Consider the following 21412-nt stretch of genomic DNA (forward strand, 5'->3'; position numbering starts at 1 on the left):
AAGAGTTCGGCTTGAAAGGAATTGTGGTCTTATCTCTTGAATAAAACCTGAAAATGTAACTTCAATAATCTTTTAATGTAATTAAAACCTTGGAAGAGCACTAGAGCAACTATGAGGTATATGTGTATGCGTGCATACATACATGCAAAATCACAAGGGAAGCACAAAACAGAGGCCACAGAAGGAATGTGGAGCAAATCGCAGGGATTCATGGAGAAACAGGGAAGTGGAAATAAGGTAGTGAATCTTGGAAATTAAGTGGGCGGAAGAGTAACTGGAACTATTGTTTCTTTGGACCATTTTTCCATTTTGTGCAACAGAGCAGTAGCAAGGCAACAGATGACAGGAAACTGTTGCATCCAACAAGCTGGACTGAAACACATAAATACTGTACTGTATCTCATTTACTGTACTGTTTTCTTTCTCTTGGGGGATTGAGCAAGATCTTATCCTGAGATGTTTATGAAGGGAGGCTCAGTTAAAGTGGTACGCAGCTTGAATGCCCATATTTTAGTGCTTAACTTTGCAATTAAAATATTCTTTAAATGTATTTTTGTGTGTAATACGAACTCTTGCTTACAGCTTAATTTTCACCTCATAAGATTAGGATGAGTTTATATGAATGGAAGGCTCTTTTCATGTATATTTCACTTCTGATCATTCATTCAGGTACGGGTAGGTGAAGTGGGTGGCAATACCCTTGGATTTTTTGACTGCCAGTTTAGTCCAGATGGTTCAATGATAATTGCTCATGCTTTTCATGGAGCACTACACCTTTGGAAGCAGGCTACAGTTAATAAGGTATGCTGGGTTTTTATTAGTAGTAGTACTTAAAAGAATGACTTACATGTCACTTGAAGTATTTTCTGTTGTTAATAGGAAAGTGTAACAGTACAATTTAAAATTAATTATTGAAATAGTCCTTCTCTGAATATAAAATTCTGTAGGAGGCTTCTGCAAAGAAGGGAGATTGCAGTCTGCCAGTCTCTAAAGCTGGTTGCTTCTCTGTGGGAACCATAAAGTCAGTAGATTAGTCTGAACTCCTTTGTGGTTGTGCTTTGCTCAGAAGTGGCAGCTGAACCAGTAAGCTGTTTCTTTTAAGCTAGAGCAATAAAACAGTATTTGTGTCTCTTCAGACACTGAGTTCTAATAATCTGCGATTTTCAAATGACTTTTTTTTTTTTTTGCTTTCTTAATAAGGACATTGATACTTTTATTTTGGTTAGAATATGCTAATCAGTCACTTGAAAACTCTTTACTTCTTTGGTGACTTCAATAGAAAGAATGGACTCCACAAGTTGTGATTTCAGGACATTTTAACACTGTAGAGGATGTAAAGTGGGATCCAGAAGGAGAATTTATCATCAGTGTTGGTTCTGACCAAACTACTAGACTCTTCGCTCCATGGAAAAGAAAACAAGAGACACAGGTACGATCTTCAAAGATTTTGTGAGCTTGTTAAAGATGTCTTGTCTTTCTTGAGTTTGGAACAAGTCATCTGAACTTGTAACTCAAACCTTACATTTCCCCAAGCGAGATCTGTTCAAAACTGTTTGTGTAAATGCTTGGCTTGATCGTTCAGTGTGCGCTGTTTTCACTTTAAAAATACTAGTGGCAGAGTTCTAATAATCATGTAGCATGATTGTTGTTTAATCCTGAGTCCATTTCTGAGTTAGGTTAGTGTTCTCCCAGGGTCTTGAAAACCAGGCTCTGCAGTAATTCAGGAGGAGCAATATGTGGCTGATTCTAATAATTATCTGTTGCCCTTGTTTAACACCTGGCTAAGCACTGCTGCAGGTAAGCATAAAGAAACCTAACTTTGGTTGTGTTTTTCACACAAGCTTAATCTAAGCGAAGTTCTCACTGTATTTTTTACGCTATGTTGTTTATCACTCTGTTTTGCTGGAATGAGTATCTGGACTATATGAGTGCAGTTTGTACCTGTGCAAGCAACTTTTCAGGAAGAATTATTCCTGAATAACTTTGTGTTCCAAAATAAGTCTAAATTTTGGTGTGGGAAAACTTGTCTAGGAATGCACAAGTTCCTTTTTATACTTGCTCATGCATTTCTCTCATCTACAAATACAGCTTTTTCTGGCAGAACAGGACTAATGTTCTGTTCAGGAAACTGGCAGAAACTAGACTGATTGAAGTCATATAAGGCCTGTGCAAGCTGTGCCGTTAGTTGGAGGAGGCAAAGGGTGGCTATTACAACTGTCTCACCAAAGCTTCTGTTGTTTTGAGAGGGTGAATTGAGCATCAATTCCTTGATTTCCTTCTTCCAGGTCACACGGAAGTGGTGGCAATTCCAGCTCGGGTGCTAAGCTTTGCCTTGTCTTGTAGGAAGGTCATGTCCAATTTGCTTCCCTGCCTTTTCCCCTAACCTCCAGTCTGGAGGGTGGAAAAGATATGGAGGGAAAGTCTTAAGACTAGCAAATGATGAAAACTGGCAACATTCAAAAGAGTTGTCGGTATCATGTTCTGTGACCTACTGAAATACCACTCTTTATTATGTTTGCTGCTTGCTAATTTTTTATCCTGTTTTCTGAAAAACTAATCTTTGTATGATTTACCTGTACAGCTTTCCTGCTGCCCCTGAAACTTTTGAATTAATTGATTAGCAGAGCGATTGCTGTCTTCATACCTAAGTTTGGTGCTTACTGTATTAGTGTACTTCCCCTTCCTTTTCTGCCACAGAGCATCCACCAGGCTAGTTCAGGTGTAAATCAAAGCAGCATCAACACTTGCTGCTGCATGGGGTGTGGGAGAAAGCTATAGTATACTGTTAGTGGGTTGAGATAGAAATGGGTCATTTGAAGGGATGTGTTCAGGACTTCTGAACCCTGAAAACCAGGTGCTTAGTTCTGCTGCTCATGAGCTTAGGTAACATAAGCTTTTAAAAAGCCTTACTTTCTTTAGCATCTGAAAAATTACGACAGGTCACATCTGATGTTTGTCTTAACAGCACACAATGGATGGTTCAGATGTCTGTGAAGAGTTAGTATTACAGCTCAATGTTCATGTTTTTCCTCTATAAAAAGAGAACTAAGTGTTAAATGCAAATAATTATCCCTTCTTAAAATCTCAAATTTTGATATTTTACTGGGTTCAAATATCAGAAAGGGATAACAGTCAGCTTCAATTTGTCATGCAGATTTGCAGCCTGATTTTTCTGGAAGAAGCTCATTGAATGACTTATGTAGCCCTCTTTCGTCTGTTTTGGGGTTTGAGTTTTTTGTTTTTTTCATTCCTGTTATGTACTGTGTTCTAAAGTATGCAAAGATGCACCTAGTAAAGGGTAAGTGGGGTTTCTTGCTAGCTTGTTTGTTTTTAAAGAATTAGTGCTTTTTCCTGATTGGAAGATAATCAAGCTATTGTGAAAACATGAGATTTTGTACAATCTCTCAAATATCCCCTTCAGGTTCTGTCAGAATCTTTGACATACTTAGTTGAATTTTTAGTGTGATATGTTCAGTTCAAAGTCAGTACAGTGCCTCTCCTTATGTTTGTATGGTATCTAATACAATGTAAGTTCTGTCTTGGCTGCAATTTTCCAGGCGTTGTAATACTATTCTAATACAATTCTAATTGATTGAATTAATTCTAATTCTGCTAGCTGTTGACTCAAAAGTGCAGGCTGTATTTTTCCAGCTCAAGTATCATGTAGGAGTAGTAGGAAATAACACTTACTAAAAATGTTTTAATGAAAGTGTATTTGCTAGAAAACATTTTTTTTTAAGAATCAGTTTTTTCATATGTGGAATAAATTAGATTTTTAGAAAAGCAATTTGAATAACTTCATTTTTTTGCGAATATTCTTTGCTTAGTCTGACTATATAACTTGTCTAATATCTGGTTAGCTGTTAATTCTGGTTTTCATGGATTAGTACTTGAAGCATGGATATGAATATTTCAGGAAACTAGAAAAAAAAAAAGTAATGTTTCAGATGAAAACACTTCTAAAATCATCAGCATTTTCCAGATGTTTTTCCTATAAGAAGCTGTTCTGATTTTGTCAGTTTTTTGCAAAGCTTCTATTAAATGCTCTCACTAAAATCAAGTATTTACAGAAAGGGGGGAAGTAGGAATCTGTAGCCTGCTGACAGCAGTGCTGCTGTGCTTTTGTGAAAGACAGATGAAGGAAGCAAGTTAATTGTTGCTACCTTTTATAGATCTTTCAGAGCTACAGTTCTGAAAGCAGCAAGTAGCATATACTCCTTCTACTGCTTAAGCAAATTATGTCCTATTCCTGACTGTCTAGCATAAAGAAGTCGCAGTAAACGCAATGTGCCATTACTAACAAAAGTAAGCAAATACCTTAAACATACCTGTGCAGGGACATAGTTTACTAATTACAGGAATTGTTTGGTGGAAAAATAGGATTTAACTGATGTATGCTCACATACGTCAGTTGTATGAATGTCAGTAGAAGCTATTAGCTTTCCTTTTTGTTAAGATCAGCAAGCAGAGTATTAGTACTGTATTGGAACTCAAAATCTTGCTGCCTCTCTGGTTAAGAATGGTGTTTTACTGTGTGTGTGTTCGTTTAGGTAACCTGGCATGAAATTGCAAGGCCTCAAGTACACGGATACGACATGCGTTGTTTGGCAATGATTGGCAGGTTTCAGTTTGTGTCAGGAGCAGATGAAAAAGTGCTTCGAGTTTTTCGTGCTCCCAAGAATTTTATAGAAAATTTCAGTAACATCACTGGTATTCCACTGGAGAAGCTGTGCTCCCATGTAAGTGTGCTAAAGCAATGCTAAGTGAAGACAGCCTCTTTCATGTAAATAAATGCTTTAGAAAATGTCAAATTGCGCTAAACTCCATAAAAATTCTTTTAATAGTTCTGACACCTTAACTTTGGTTTTTTCCTTTCCCTTCTATTTGTTTCCATGTGTGTTGTTTCATATGTATTTTTATGGTGATGTCTTATAAAACATGTTGTATTTGAAACTGGAGACCTGGTGTCAGAAGGTTGCAGAGAGTGTAGGTAAATTTTAAGTAAGTCAGACCAAGCAGACTACTGTACACATGTGTTGATTTGAAAGCAAACAATAAGCCTGGAAGTGTGCTTCCCCTTAATTTAAGGGTATAGTGGTCTTATTTAGATGTAATTATTGTTTTGTGTTGGGTTGTTTTAATTGTATGCTTGGAAATAGCATAACGCTTTCAGCACTATTGTTAGTTGTTAAATATTTATAAATATGTACTTGCTCATTCTTTATTTCCTGTTGGCATTGGAATTTTCTTGAGGCCTTCATATTCCAGTTCTTAGTTGTGGATAAGTATATTTTCCTATTCTGTGGAAAGATAAGACTGCAGAGTTGCTGTCCCTTGTTTGCTCCCTGTTTACTTTACGTTCTAATTCTGTTTTTCTCTGCATTTTGTAGAGCAGACCTCATTTAGGATAGTTGCCTCTGTACAGCGCCTTGCATGCTCTTTGCATTTCTGGCTCAAAAGCAGTGTTTTCTGTGCAGCTTCTCAGAGGTGGATTAGCCTTTCTGTTTCATTCAGCAATTGAAATATCTGGGAAAAAATCTATTCATTTTTGATAGCAAGAAGTTACATAAGTAGCTGTTTAGTGATTTAATTCCATAAGACTTCATAAGCACTTCCATTAATGATATTGTACAAATAATATTGTGCTTTTATAATGCTGGCAGATGTCATTATTTTACCTTTTGTAGACTTCCCTTATCAGCTTTTCCTCTGAATGCTATTTTTTGATTCATGATACCACAAAATGTTTCACATGGGCTTTGTTTAAAGAGGAAGGCTTTATGAGCTCTGATGATACAGCTACTCTTATATAGCTTTATTGCAATTGTTTTCTGTGAATGCTATTTTTCACTAAAGTGGGTAAGCTTTTTCTTAATTTAGCTCAAGCACCTTCCCAAAAGAAGTACTTAAAACCAAAAAAGCCAGCTTTATATTCAAAAAAGGTTGAGTAGGATTATATTCAGTTCAAATCCATGGGATCGTATTATACTTTGGGTTATAATGAAGAACCATTTTTGATTTAGACATGTGCGTGTCTCCTAAATTTTCTCATCAAATAATGAACATCTTAGATAAATAACAGTATTTTAAGCTGTCAGCTAAATTATTAATCCAGTTCTCTAAAACAGTCTTTCTTTGAACTTCTCAGAGACCATAAGGAAGGGGGTTTACAGCTATTAAATCTAATCTTTTTCCATCTCTGCATAAAGGGCCCCAAGTTCACTTACCCTTTCTAAATTTTGGATTAACCCCAGCCAGCAACTAAATACCACTCAGCCACTCGCTCACTTCCCTTTGTCCTGCTCCCCAGTAGGATGTGTAGGAGAATCAGAAAAAGGTAAAACTCGTGGGTTGAGATAGGAACAATTTAATCATTGAAATAAAGTAAAATATAGTAATAATAATAACAGTAACAACAATTGTAATGGAGAGAGAGGAGTAAAACCAAAGAGAAACAAATCATGCAAAATACAATTGCTCACCGCCTGCTGACCAATGGCCAGCTGTCCCTGAGCAGCAATGGGCAGGCCCCAGCCAGCTCCCCCCAGTTTATATACTGAGCATGACATTCTATTGTCTGGAACATCCCTTGGCCAGTTGGGGTCAGCTGTCATGGTTCTGCTCCCTCCTGGCTTCTTTTGCACCTCCTCAGTGGCAGAGCATGGGAAACCAAAAGTCCTTGACTAAGGGCAAGCACTGCTTAGCAGCAACTAAAATATCTGCGTGTCATCGACATTGTTCTCATACTAAATCCAAATCACAGCACTGTACCAGCTACAAAGAAAATTAGCTCTATCCCAGCTGAAACCAGGACAGTATCTGGCCCTTATTCCATACCATGTATGTCTTTTCAATACACCATCAGCTTTTCTGTCTTTTGATAAAAACAGTTATCGTTCCCCTTAGTCTATGGATCATCCCTCTTCAAAAGTCTGTTGAGTTCATTTAGTCCATGATGTTGGGCTCCATCTGTCGTAACAGTCTTTCAGGGCAGCAAAGATGGTGGGTGGTGTTGGCTTATTGCATGTTGAAGACAGTTCTGATCCCGTCACTGCTGTGCTGGTCTGGTTTCATCAAAGCTCATTCTTGATTGAAAGGGAGCGGGGTTCAAATCCCCAAATCTGGAGTGGCAGAGATGGATGCCACAAGGTGCCCACTGTGGTGATTGGCATATAGCCACCATAGAAGTGATAATACATGGTGTTACATAGCAATTAACATCATACAACTTAATTCATTGGCTATTCTCACCCCAAATCAAATCACCTTGAGGCACACACTGGACTTTCCATCCCCCCATGTTACCCACCAAGTGCACCCAGGTCCTTGAGCAAAAGTAATCCTACACAAGGGTTTACTTTTGCCCGAGGCAGAAATAACTCAGACTGTTTTCCCGAACATAATTTTTATGTGCACTACAGGAACTTTAACCCCTTCTACAGTATTTAAAAGTTTTGATTGGGAAGGGCCAGCCCAACTGGCAGATCCTGTAGTGTTGACTAACCAGATGGCTTTTGCTAAATGTGTATCCCAATGTTTGAAGGTCCCACCACCCGTTGCTCTCTGTGTAGTCTTTAACAGCCCATTGTACTGTTTGATTTTTCTGGAGCTGGTGCATGATGGGAGATGTGATACACCCACTTGATGCCATATTCTTTGGCACAAGCATCTATGAGATTGTTTTGGCAAAAGTCCTGTCGTCTGACTCTGTTCTTTCTGGCATACTGTGCCACCTCAAGGCTTGCTTTTCAGGGCCCAGGACAGTGTTCCGGGCAGTGGCATGTAGCACAGGATGTTTCCAGCCACCTGGTGGTTGCTTCCACCATTGTGAGCACATGGTGCTCGCCTTGGCAGGTTTGTGGGAGCAGTCAACCTGCCAAGCCTCACCGTATTTGTTTCAGTCATTGTCCTCCGTACCAGCTAGGCTGTAACTGCTTGGCTTGCTCAATTGCAGTGCGTGCTTCACATTCATGAATAACCTGTACGATAGTGTCCATGGTCAAGTCTACCCCTTCATCAACAGCCCGTCTATGTTTGTTGCGTCTTGTCCCTAATGGCCTGAGGTGTTATGGGCCCACCATGCTCTAAATAGTTCACCCTTATGTTGCCAGTCCAGATCTACATGAGCCACTTCAGTCTTAGCAGCCTGATCCTACCTGTTGGTTGTTTTGATGTTGTTCAGTGGCCCAACTCTGGGTACATGAGCATCTACATGACGTATCTTCACAACTAGATTCTTCACCCAGGTAGAAATCTCTTGCCACAATGTGGCAACCCAGGTGGGTTTACCTCTCTGCTGCCAGTTACTCTGCTTCCATTGCTGCAGCCACCCCCACAGGGCATTTGCCACCATCCATACATCAGCATACAGGGGTAAACTATTGTCCATTTTTCTCGTTCAGCCATGTCTAAAGCCAGCTGGATAGCTTTCACCTCTGCAAACTGACTCGATTCACCTTCTCCTTCAGTGGTTTCTGCGATTTGTGGGGGACTCCATACAGCTGCCTTCAGTCTCCTGTGCTTTCCTACAAAACAGCAGGACCTATCAGTAAACAAGGCATATTGCTTCTCATTTTCTGGCAATGTTTTATACAGTGGGGCCTCTTCAGCATGTGTCACCTCTTCCTCTGGTGACATTCCAAAATCTTTGCCTTCTTGCCAGTCCATGATAACTTCCAAGATTCCTGGACAACTGGGATTTCCGATTTGAGCTCATTGTGTGATCAGTGCAACCTGCTTACGCCATGTAGCATCAGCTTTGTGATGTGTAGAGGAAACTTTGAACATCCAACCCAGCACCAGCAACCAGGGTGCCAGGTGGAGCTGCACTTCAGTACCCCTTCATAAACTGCTAATATCTTTTTTCAGTTGGAGTATAGCAGGTCTTAGATCCTCTGTATCCCCAACTCCAAAAGCCTGAGGTTGATCTCGAGTCTCCCCTGGCGCTTTCTGCTGGAGGCTCCAGGTAGGGCCGTTCTTCCTGGCTGCGGTGTAGAGGACAATTTTTACATCTTGCCCTGTCTGGCCTGGCCCTAGGGCTACTGCTTGAACTGTTGCTTGTTTTAATTTGTTCAAATGCTTGTCGTTGCTCAGGGCCCCATTTGAAATCATTTTTCTTCCGGGTCACTTGATGAGAGGGCTTATAATCACACTGTAATTTGGAATGTGCGTTCTCCAAAAATGCACAAGCCTGAGAAAGTTTGTGTTTCTTTCTTACTGGTTGGTGGAAACATTGTTGTTACTTTGTAGACAAACTGGATCTTCTCTGCAGGTCCCTTGACTTTGCTTCGTTTTATGGCCAAACCAGCTTTCAGAAGGATTTGGACTATTCTCTTTCTCAAAAACTGCTGCTGTATTGCCCCATATGATGATATCAATATACTGCAGCTGTTCTGGATCTTCAGCCTATTCAAGTGCAACCTGGATCAGTCCATGGCAGATGGTAGGGCTGTGTTTCCATGTCTGGGGTAGTCGGTTCTGGGTGTATTGGGTGCTCCTGCAAGTGAAAGCAAATTGTGGCCTGCACTCTGCAGCCAAAGAGATTGAGAAAAACGCATTTGCAGTATCAATGGTGACATACTACTTGGCTGCCTTTGCTTCCAGTTCATATTGAAGTTCCAGCATGTCTGGTATGGCAACACTTAGCAGTGGTGTGACTTCATTCGGGCTGTGATTATCTGCTCTTAGTCTCCATTCTCTGTTAGGCTTTTGCACTGGCCATATGTGGCTGTTAAAGGGTGAGCAGGTCCTGCTGATCACTCCTTGGCTTTCCAGTTGATGAATCAGCTTATGGATGGGAATCAGGGAGTCTCAGTTGGTGTGATACTGCTGCTAGTGCAACGTTGTGATAGCGATTGGCACCTGTTCTTTGACTTTCAGCAACCCCAGAACAGAAGGGTCCTCCAAGAGGCTGGGCAAAGCAGACAGCTGCTTAATTTCCTTTGTCTCCAAGGCAGCTATACTGAAAGGCCACCGGTACCCTTTGGGGTCTCCTGAGGTAGTCTGTGCCAAGGATGGATGGAGCCTCTGGGCCAGTCACAATGGGGAGCTTTTGCCACTCGTTTTCAGTCAGGTTTACTTCTGCCTCTGATACAGTTAGCTGTTGGGATCCCCCTGTCACTCCAGAAATACAAATGGGTTCTGCCCCTTTATAGTTTGATGGCATTAGGGTACGCTATGCATTGGTATCTGTGGGTCTGACATGCCAGGCCATCGGATCCACAGAGTCTGTCCCTCTCCTCCACCTGGCTGGAGGCAGGGCCCCTCTAGTACTGGTTATACGATTCTCCACCAGGGTAGTGAGCAGTGCAGAGTGGCTGTAGAGTGGAGCAGCCCTGCCCACTTTTTGTGAAAACACATTAGAATTCCTTTTCATAAGATCAGGAGTAAGATCAGCCCTTCCACTTTGTCTGGGACACTGCCCAGTGGAGACTGGAGCAGCAACTTTCCTAGAAGAACCCCCATTTGTGAGTGGTTTTCTTGCAATTTAGGTACCTGTACCTCAAGTGCCAAGGTAGGTTTTCCATCCCACTTCCTTATGTCCTTTCCGTGGTCCCACATGTAAAACAACAGGGTACCCCATGGTGTGTACCCTCTCTATTCTCCCTCTCGAGCAGAAGGGCACTTCCTGTTAATAGCCGAGATGCAGGTCCATACTGGTGGGGAGTAGAATCTATCCTCATCAAGTTGCTGAACCAGTTCCTCCACAACCAAGGTGAGGGAGGCAGGGATGTTATCTTCATATTCGTGGAGCTGGCAAGCCAGTTCATCCACGTTCAGTGCCGCTTCATCTCTCCAGCTCATGACTGTCAATGAGTTGGCATATGACGGTGGTGCGTTCTGTACAAATTTCTGCCGCGTGGTTCGTGTGCATTGGGCTTCGTCAGGATCTGTGGGTAACTGTGTGTTGTTTGGGTCATAATAAATAATCTCTAGCATAATAATCTCAGGTACTGGATACCTCTCTATTGTGGTCTGCTTGGCTGGGCGATGTATAACATCTTCCTTGTAGGGATACTCTTTCAGGCTGGACAGGAGTTGCCCCCAGAGGCTGAGGACTTGTGGCCCTTTTCCAATTGCCTTGTTAATGCCCCGTTCTCTAGACAGTGATCCCAGCTGCTTGGCTTCCTTACCCTCTGATTCCAAATTATTAGCCCTATTATCCCAGCATCGAAGCAGCCAGGTGATAATGTGCTCACCTGGATGATGACTAAAATCTTTTCGCACAACCTACAGCATGCAGGGCAAGGCTTTGAGTGGTTACCTCTTGTTCTGCCTCTTCCTCCTGTTCCTGTAATGGCCCTGTTTCATCCTCCTCTACTGAACGAGCCGTCTTTTGTGTTGATTTGTTCTGATGTATAGGGACGACTGATACTGACGCAGGCTGGTCCTCTGGTTCAGCTGTGTCACCCGTCACCAGGGTGTGAGAAGTTGTAGTGCCACTTGCTGGATTTTGAGTAGCTGCAGTGCCTGCTGCTGAAGTTTGAACAGCTGTAGTGCTTGTCGTGGGGATTGAAGCAGCTGTTAGTGCCTTTCGTGGCAGCTGGAATACCTGCAGCGAGTTGATTAGTTCTCAACAAGGCCAGAATATTGACCAGGACGTTCAGCGTTCCTAGAAATAGGATCAATGCCAGAAATATGCTGGTTTCAACGGCCCAAGGATATTCAAAATTTTCCAGAGTCATAAAAACGCTTCTGTAATTAGCCTGTGGGAGAAGGGAAAGGTACGGGAAGATGTCTCCCCCTTAGCTTAGCTCCGCAAGGAAAAGCCAAAGGTGCAATGATCCATAGTCCCCGCGAGATGGCACCCGTAGCCCAGAGGCGATGACAGTCCTGCGTGCGCAGTCCGTGATCAACGATCACAGCGTATCACAAGCCACCACTACACAGTACAGTAAAACGAGGACGTTGGTCCAGGCCCGAAGAACCTTTTTGCTGGACCAAAACAGCAATCATATGCTGCAAGTAAGGTGTGACATAACACAACTCCAAGACCAATCCGAGAGCAAATAAATTGACATTATGGCCACTGATTATTAAAGCAATACAATAAATACTTGTACCAAACTTGTTTTAACACACTGTAGTCAGATCTATCATTATCTCAACCCTTCTAGCCCCATGTTGTGCACCAAAAAGGACTGTCATGGTTTAACCCCAGCTGGCAGCTAAGTACCACGCAGCTGCTTGCTCACTCCCCCCTACCCTGCTCCCTACTGGGTTGGGGAGGAGAAGTGGAAACATGTAGAACTTATAGGTTAAGAACATTTTAATGGTTCAAATAAAGTAAAATATTATTACTACTATTGTTGTTATTATTATAATAAATGTAATGGGAAGAGAGAGAGGGAGGAATAAAAACCAAGAGAAACAAGTGATGCACAATACCCACTGACCAATGCCCAGCCAGTCCCTGAGCAGCGATCGACAGGCACTGACACACTGCCCCCAGTTCATATACCGAGCATGATGGTCTGTGGTATGGAATGTCCCTTTGGCCAGTTGAGGTCAGCTGTCCTGGCTCTGCTCCTTCCTGGCTCCTCACTGGCAGAGCATGGGAAACCAAAAGTCCTTGACTAAGGGCAAGCACTGCTTAGCAGCAACTAAAACATCTGTGTGTCATCAACATGGTTCTCATACTAAATCCAAAACACAGCACTGTATCAGCTACAAAGAAAATTAGCTCTATCCCAGCTGAAAACAGGACATTCCCCCCATACCTTTATGGAAGTATTTTCTGTCTGGTGATTTATTTGCCTTTTTTTTGCTGCTCTAAGCAGGCAGGTAGTCCAGCGCTATCTCTCTGCTATGTACTGAGTTGTGTTTGAAGCTGTGGGCACAGGCACTCATCCTCTATCCCCTTTTCCAAAATGCTGCTTTATTATTTCACCCCAGAACAGACTACTTCCCGATCCTTTTGTGTTAAAATCTGCAGTGCTCTCAGTTAATCCATTAAGTATGTATATCCTAGAATAAACAAAACTGGAAGAAAACCTGTAATTAGGAATGAAGGTGCATGCTGTATAGCAAAGCCCTTGAGCTGAGCCCTTAGAAATGCTTTTTTTTTTTTTTTTTTTGGCAGAGTACTGGTCTTCATTTTGTATAGGATATATTCTGGATGAGTTGGGAGTTTTTCAAAGTGCCTTCTACACTTCTCTAGAAAAATCACTCTCAGGGATTCTTTAAACTGTGGCCTTTGAAATTTGAACGTACATGATAATTTGTGTGTAACCTTTTTTTTTTTTTTTTCCCCTAGTCATCTGATCTTCCAGAAGGTGCAACTGTGCCAGCTTTGGGATTGTCCAATAAAGCTGTTTTTGAAGGTAAAATGAGAAATAATGGTGGTGGGTTTTGTGTGGAAACTTTTAAACGATTGCTTTTGTGTACATCTTTTTGTTAGATCTCTCATTGTAAGCTTGACTGCAAGTTTAGAATCTAGAAATAAAAATGTGCAAAGTGTTTAATTCTCTGGTAGCACCTAAATATGGTGCTTGAAAATAAAAAGAAAGCGCACCTGAGGGTCTAATCCCCTAATGTCTTGTGCAAACCCAAAATGCTCTTTCCCTGCTTTCCTGTTGTGTCCCACACCCCTGTGGGAAGTAACCTTGCTCAGTCTGCACAGTGCTCCTGAGAGCCTCTCCTGTGGACTGATCTTTATGAATTTCACATGGGTGCTGGTGTTCATTGCTCTACTGTGATGGGTTTGGGAGTAGCCAGGGCAGGATATTATTAGAATACTCCCACCTGGTGCTGTTCCTTTGCTCACTACCCACTCTCTCCCACCCTAAGACTGATGACTTAAAGCCAAAAAGATAGTATTGAATCAAGTATGGTGAAAACTAGGTTCAGAGTTGTTACAGGAAGACTACCTGTTGCTCCTTGTGGTTGCTCTGTAAAACACCTTGACCTCCAAAGCTACATTCTGGAGTCCTTTTCACACTCTTGTCAAATGTTAGTACCCTTGTAGAAGCTTATAGAAGAAATGCTGCTTTGAGGAGGATAAGTCACATTTTCAGTTCCAGTGAAAGTAGCCATGAACCTCCAGGTAAATGGTGTTTTGTGAAAGTGTTTAGGAAGGAAGAATTAGTTAGCCAGTAGTAACTAATGTTCTGTCTGTAAAGGCTGGTGAGGCACCAGATGAATTTCTTGGAGAGGTGATGGGGATTGCATTATGTGGGAACAAGGAAGGAGGGACAAACATCTGTCTAGAATGATAAACATAACTGAGTATTATCTTGAGACTGGAGATCGGACTGGTAGTCTGATATTTCATGAAGTCTCTTGTAAAAATGCACTTATACTAGAATCTACAAACTAGGTCAGACCTGTTTTTTCTCTGCTTAAAGCTTTATCAGAAGGTGTGAATTAAAAAAGGAAGCATTTTAATAAGCTTTGTCCCCAGGGTCTTCAATGGCAATACAGCTAAATTTTCCTAAATCTTCTGTGAGAGAAAAATAGTTGTAACTGAAGTAACACATAAAATATGGCAAAAATGGCAAAAACTTTTTTTCTGCTTTCTCATGAGTCCTTCTGCTGAGACAGGGAGCAGGACTTCCTTCTCCTAGAGTATTATCACACAGAGAATAACTAATTTCCATTGATTTCATGTGGCACACCCAGAAGCAGCACTACAAGTAGAAAAGCTGTCAAATTTTCCAATGTTGTCCGCTGTGCGGTCAGCACCGATGTCTTAGGTTAAAGCCCCACAGACCTCTCTTGTTGCTTAGTCTGGTGAGCGATGATCAGATAGCAGTCTCAAACTAGATAAATGTTGCTAATTTCATTTTCAAGGGGAGAGGATACAGGATGAATGGGAAGATAGTCTTTCTGAACCTGCTTTTTTAAACTGCTGTATTTGGAATGTGTATATGGCAATAAATTAGATTCTGCCTGAGAGCAACTGTTCCCCAGCTCTGTACCTTTTTCTTAAAATAATACCTTCAAAATGAAGGACAGAGTTGAGTTTTAACTTAAAATTAACTGAAGTAGTTTCAGTTACTTCTGGTACTTTTGCTTAAAGCTAAAGGCTGAGCCCTTGGCAGTTTTGCTGAAATTTGAAAATCATAGATACAGTTCTGCAAGTATGGCTTTTCATTTAGGTGTCTATATTAAATTTAGGAATTCATCACTTGCATCTGAGATTCTTACCTTAAACATTTTCAAATACAGAACGAAAGATTTAACATCGGGGAAGCACAGGTTCAACTCCTGGTGACTGCTTCTTTCAGGTAAATCAAAGTCTCTTCAAGAATCTCTGAAAGAGACTGTGCTGATGGAGAGAGGTCAGCCTCAAAATGAATTTAGTCCAAAAGTTAGATTATTTTTTTAAATTTCCTTTTCTCATTCTCATGTGCATTAGAATAACTAGATTCTAATATTAGTGTAACTCTGGAAGCAGAGAAACCTAATTTAAATTACTTACATTATAAAAACAATAGAGGTTTGTTACTTGTATGATAAGTGTTCATATTTTCCCTTCTGCCAAGTATATTCTCTCTAGCTAATGAAGTCCTTGCTTTGAACAGGAGATATGGCTGTTCAGCAAGCTGAGGATGAAGAAACATTTAATTCCATTTCAAATCAGTATCCTGAGGTTTATTTCCAACCCTTGATCCTTACAGGTATGAGATTAGTTTCTGTTGTAGGAAATAGAGAATGAGGTTCATTGGATATAAACTTGAAGTATTGTTTAACTGATTTTTAGATTATTTAGTACCAAATTTGAATATGTTGTACAAATGTCTTTTAGAACCTCCCCCAGAGGATCACTTGCTGCAGAACACCTTGTGGCCTGAAATTCAGAAACTGTAAGATTTATTTTTATTTTTCAATTAATTTACAAAATTTCTAGAAAGCTATTGCAGCATATTAATGTAGTCTAATCTTGTAATTCTTCCTGTTTTACTACCTGATTTGACTTTGTGTGCAGTATTTCTTGTAAAATAAATAAATTGTATATATAAAAATTAGGAAATGATGCAGAAAATGGCAGTCAGAATTGATGTGCCACAAAATTTTATTTCCTAGTTGTTTCTGTACCAGTGAAATATGTATGTTTTTTAGCATAAACTTATTATTTTGAATCTGTAATGATCAGACTTCCGTTGTCCCTTTTGATGTTTGTCTTTTGAAGGTCTGTTTAGGGCACCAATCCTTGGTTTTTTTCTGTTTGTTCCAAGAGAATAATAAGGTTTCTGGTTTGCTGTAAGAAACTGTGGCATGTTTTCATGGTCTTATCTGTGCTCTGGAATGTGATGGGCCTGTCTTTCCGTGCTGCAGCCTTTGTTTATGTCTGTCTGCTGAACACATCTGCTTAAAACCTTGCCTATACTGAAGGTCTCTCTGTGTAGAGAGTTTTCTGCTTCTTTCCACTTCATAGCACAGACTTGCAGATTAAGTTTGTCTTTCTGTTATGGAAGTAAAGGCTGAGGCATCAAAGGAGGAGCTTCCCCCTAAAGCCTAACAGATCTGTAAGACGCAATAGATGGAAGCGGCAGCAGAAATACGGTGTCTAGTGGTAAAGCAAAGTGATGACTGTTGAGTAAGATGGTTATAAACCCCGTTTGGCTACTGAACGCTGACAGAGTGGGTTGTGGGTTGCAAAGGCAATAGAGTTACATGGCCATGACAGTAATTGTTTTGAGGTTGCAGGATTTTAGAATTCTTCAGCTGTGCTTTGTTCCTTCTTTTCTGAGATTGACAGCAATTTACAAATGAAGGTTGTCACCCTGTTTGTTCCCTAAGGATCCCGGTAACATTAGGCTACACTTTTACAATCTTCAAAGTTTTAGTTTTAGTCTTCAAAGTAGCACAAATAAGTTAATCATCTCAAGCTTTTATGTTTTGGGGTTTTTTTATCTGAATCTCCTGAAGGAGTGGTCTCAGGCAGGAAGAAGGAGGATATTGAGCCTTTGCTGCTGATTACAGCTACCTTTATACGTTCCCAATTTTGTGACTTCAGTAGGAGGGCAGGAAATAAAAAGCTTTGGGAAAACAGTTTTCAGGTTGCTTTAATTCGACTGAGTGGGAGGTTTTGTGAGAGCTCATCTGTACCTTCAACTGGGCAGTTAATCTTCTCTGAATGCTTTTAAGCTCTTTTACTGTGCTTGCATTCAAAAGTGTTTCTAGGAGGGAAGGCAGTGGATGTTAGACTGTATCAGCATATTTTGTAATTTCTGTTAGGTTAACTGGTTCTCCTGAGCATGCTATGGCTGCTGATGCACCCGCTCACATAAGTAGTTTGATGAAGATTCTTTAAGTAGTGAAAAGGAGTCAAGGCCAAAATTTTTGTTTGCCTTTGACGTTTCTTGAAGTTTAGTGAGAAATTAATCTTGGATATTCTGCTACAGGAGTACTGCCTATCTGCTTTTATATCCTGCATTCATTAAAATAACTGCATTTTATTATGATCTTCAGGGGAGTTATCTGAGAATCTTTTTCTGGTTTTAGAGACACTGCTAATGATAGGTATTCTTTTATGCAAGGGCAACAAGATGTAAAGCATTCACAGAATTTCAGGGGTTTTGCTCAGGATAATCTTGAAAGAAGTAACATGAAATTGCATAATGTAGATTTCAAGTTGCCATAGCAGCAGAAAAACAGTGTGAGGAGCTGACTTGCTAAAAATAGCTTGTTTGTCATTGACATTTGTATATTCCCAGCTCTAACCTGACACCAAATTTTGAAGGATTAGTGTTGGGTTTTGCAAATTGTTTGCTTGAGTAGGTTTTAGTATGAAGAACTTGCTGATTTTTTTACATAATCTAATAATTTTAAAATAAAAATATGATAAATCCTGTGAGAGTATGCTAATCTTTATTTATGCACTTGGAAAATTACCATAGAGAGTTTATATGCAGCAGGCTGAGATTAAAGCCTGAGTGTTGACATAAAAATATATGTTTATATGTATGTGCATTTCATAAAATACACCTGGAAGTTTTGAGAGATCCTTTTTGACACTAGAAAATTACTGTAATCATTTGTCTGGACACTTTGAAAGTCTGTTCACCTGTGTATAAAAAAGATGCTATGAATTGTACATTGCTAAGACAAAATCACTTGTGTTTGAAAATGTCACTTCATTATTCATTCATGCAATTGCTTTGCTCTGTTTGAATGTATTTTTGGTGGTGTACTACATAATGAAGGGATCAGATTCTGTGTATGGGGGCAGGGGAAGGGGTTGTACTGGAGCTTCTATACTTGCAAGGCTCGTCCACGCTTGTGAACAGCATCTCCTATTGCCACTAATTCTGCTCTCTTTACTGGAGACAGCATTGGGCTATACAGGTTGTCAGTCTGACCTGTGATAGTCCTGCTCATGTGTCTTTGCAAAATACATTGTTTTAGGTTTTATTTTAACTTAAAGAGAAAAATTACATTTTAATGCTTCTATTTAGCAAGAACGAAGTTGCATGCAGAAGCTCAAAATGTTTCTTTCAAGTGTCTTTCAGTACTGCATTTAGGAGATAAAACTATAGTAACCAAGGACTTGTTTTACAGGTTGTTCCACAGGTTATTTTTCTTTCATTGAATTTCAGGACATTTGTATTTTTCATGGAATAAATACTCTTCAGTTTTATAAAATTGACTTTCAATGTTTTTTACTACAAAATAGTCTCCAGGAATGTGCTTTAAAAGTAAGCATTATGATAAAACTCCTGCTGGTGGCAGATTAAGAGGAAGACACACCGTAGTACCTTCATCATTACAAGATATAATCAAATTTGCAAATTAACATTCCAGTTAAGCGCAGCCACCAGTCCCTCTCCCCCCTGAAGGCCCAGGCACAATTACTCTGCATGAAAAGCCAGTGCATCCCCAGACGTGAGTGTGGGAGGCTGCCCATGGAATATGCCCAGCAGCGACTCTTCTGGGCTCCATTCAACAGATACAGACAGTAATTTGTCATTTAAGCAGATGGCTCTTTTGGCTGCAGGTGAAATCCTATGAACATCAACCTCATATCAGAGCTTATTTACAACACTGCTGACTGAAGGAGTTTATTAAGAGAACTGCCCATCTCTTCAGAGCTAGGAATCAAAGGAACACACACCACCACCACCTCCACCCCACCCCACCCCCCCAGTCTCTGCCAATGGTATTTAGCTGATATTTGCCTACTGTTTATAGATTGCATCTCCCATTTTACTTCCAGTCTGTTTTGTGACTGATTTTAGTTTGTGTTAGTCTGTGTGGTATTTCTGCTTATTAGTTAAATCCCAGTCTGGATATGTAAGCTTGAATTCCAGCAGATCTCATGCAAAGTTTGATTAAAAATGTGTTTCTGGAGAAAGCTAGAAGTTTTGGATTTTCTTACCATGTTGTTTTCCTTTTCCAACGTGATTCTTGCTCTCTAGTTCAGAAATCTTCTTTCAGTACTTCACAGAATAGGCATCCTTTAGCTGGATGTTTGTGGTATATTTCTTTGGTGATTTTCAAATATGTGGCTTCTCACTTTTATTGGTAGTGTTAAAATGGCTTTACAAGAGAATAAGAATACATTAAATGCTACTTTAGTCTGCTTAATTAATCATTAGTATAGCTTCTGCAGTGCTGATGCTTTAGGACTATGGAATTTGCTGGAGGGATTGTTCTGTAGTCAGTTCCTAAATGTGAAACAATTTATGCAGGTGTTTAAATTGAATGCTGAGCATTATTAGGAATTATTTGGGGTATAATACTGAAACACTGGTGAGAAGTTCCTGGCAGATACCTTTCATGTTTGCAAAGGGATTTAAAAAGAACCTTGATGCACACTGCAGAAATGCCTATGATGTGTTAAATATCTTTTCACGTTTATTTCAGATATGGACACGGATATGAAATTTTCTGTGTTGCTTGCAATAATTCAAGCACTGTAATTGCCTCAGCGTGTAAGGTAAGGAAAGATTCTAGCACCATCTAGTGAAAAGTACCACCAGATTTTAGGGCTGATGGAGCATGAGTTGGAATTCAGTTTGGGCTGAATTCTGTTCTTTCACTTAAACGTGAAAGATTTTGTGTAGATGACAGTTGTATAGGTGACAGTTGCCTTGCAAAGGTGAGAGTGAATGCATACAAGTTATTATTCATAAATTATGTATGATCCATTTGAAGATATTTGTAAGATAAATTCTAACAAATCTAGGTATAAAACCTTTTATTACTGGTATATTGTTAGCATTAGTAGAAAGTAGTGAAACAATCTTGAAACTTCCTCGACAAAAGCTGACTCTGACTTGATTGCAAGCCTTTAAACAAGCCTCCTAACATCTTAGTATTTTGAAACATGTATCTTTTATATTTGCTTTCATTAATTCTCACTGGTATTTTTTGCATCAACACAGGCTTCCAAAAAAGAACATGCAGCAATTATTTTGTGGAGCACTGCTTCTTGGAAGAAACTGCAGAGTTTGTCATATCACAATCTGACTGTTACTCAGCTGGCATTTTCTCCTAATGACAAATTTTTATTAGCGGTTTCTAGAGACAGGAATTGGTCACTGTGGAGGAAACAAGACTCATCAGAGTCAGGTAAGATATGTGAAGTGGGTATACACATTTGAAGACTTTGCAGTTTGTTCAATATTTTTGGCTTCAAAATATTTGAAAGAGAATTGCTGAAATATTTTAATGGACATTGTCCTTACAACTTTTAAGAATCAATAGTGTTGTAGACTCTTGTGGCTTTAAGAAGTGCAATTGATGGTGTACAGGAAAGCTAGAATGGGAATTAAAACGTGGAGGAGAATATAATCAGGCCTTAAATGCTATTAATTGATGGATGTAATGAAGTCTGCTGTTCATCCTCCTGTCTTCTGTTTATGGTTGTATGTTTCAGATTTACATGCTGGAGTGTAATGTCTGAACTGCAGACTGGTATTCTGTCAAGAAAAAGCTTAATCTCAGTGTTCTATGCAGGCAGGGCTGGAAGGTTCATTGCTACACCCATGTCTTGGAGCTGCCTTGTCCCTGTTTGCAGGGCATGACACTGAGACTCTTGACAGGATTAATCTCTATCTTTGATGTGGCTTTCTGATAATCCTGCACAATTGATTAATTTGGCTAGGACTGGCTCTGTCTCGAAAAGGAGCCGATAGTAAAGATACAGTTGACTTTCTCAATTAGACTTTGAGCCTTGCAAAATCATGAGGAGATTGCTGTTGAACCCTTTAACGGATTCCTAGAACAGATGTTCGTACTGAAAACAATTGTCGTTGCACTGTTGGCTTAATAACACATAAACACTACTGGTCTCTATAGAGTTTTCCTCGAGACTTGGCAGTGAGTTTTAGCCCCTTCAGACAGTGTCTGGTTGTATCCTGCCTTGAGATTTCTGTTCTGTTCAGACTTCTGTTCTAAAGCCTGGCATATTGTCAAAGCAGTTACACAGTGTTTCAGGATAAGAAGTATGAATTCCCATAGGAAG

At 40.1% G+C, this 21412-nt stretch overlaps 1 protein-coding gene across 2 annotated transcripts in view; it reads left to right on the forward strand.

Moving 5' to 3' along the window:
• Positions 1-21412, forward strand: part of ELP2 (elongator acetyltransferase complex subunit 2) — a 45645-nt gene that overhangs the window by 19703 nt on the left and 4530 nt on the right. For both annotated transcript variants that reach the window (XM_037380530.1, XM_037380531.1), the window contains exons 11-18: positions 670-801; positions 1280-1429; positions 4551-4739; positions 13256-13322; positions 15525-15620; positions 15749-15806; positions 19810-19882; positions 20331-20517. In XM_037380530.1, coding sequence (XP_037236427.1) covers positions 670-801; positions 1280-1429; positions 4551-4739; positions 13256-13322; positions 15525-15620; positions 15749-15806; positions 19810-19882; positions 20331-20517 — 952 coding nt within the window. The remainder of the gene's footprint in view (positions 1-669; positions 802-1279; positions 1430-4550; positions 4740-13255; positions 13323-15524; positions 15621-15748; positions 15807-19809; positions 19883-20330; positions 20518-21412) is intronic.

This window comes from Falco rusticolus, chromosome 3 (assembly GCF_015220075.1).
Source record: "Falco rusticolus isolate bFalRus1 chromosome 3, bFalRus1.pri, whole genome shotgun sequence".
Classification (NCBI taxonomy): Eukaryota; Metazoa; Chordata; class Aves; order Falconiformes; family Falconidae; genus Falco; species Falco rusticolus.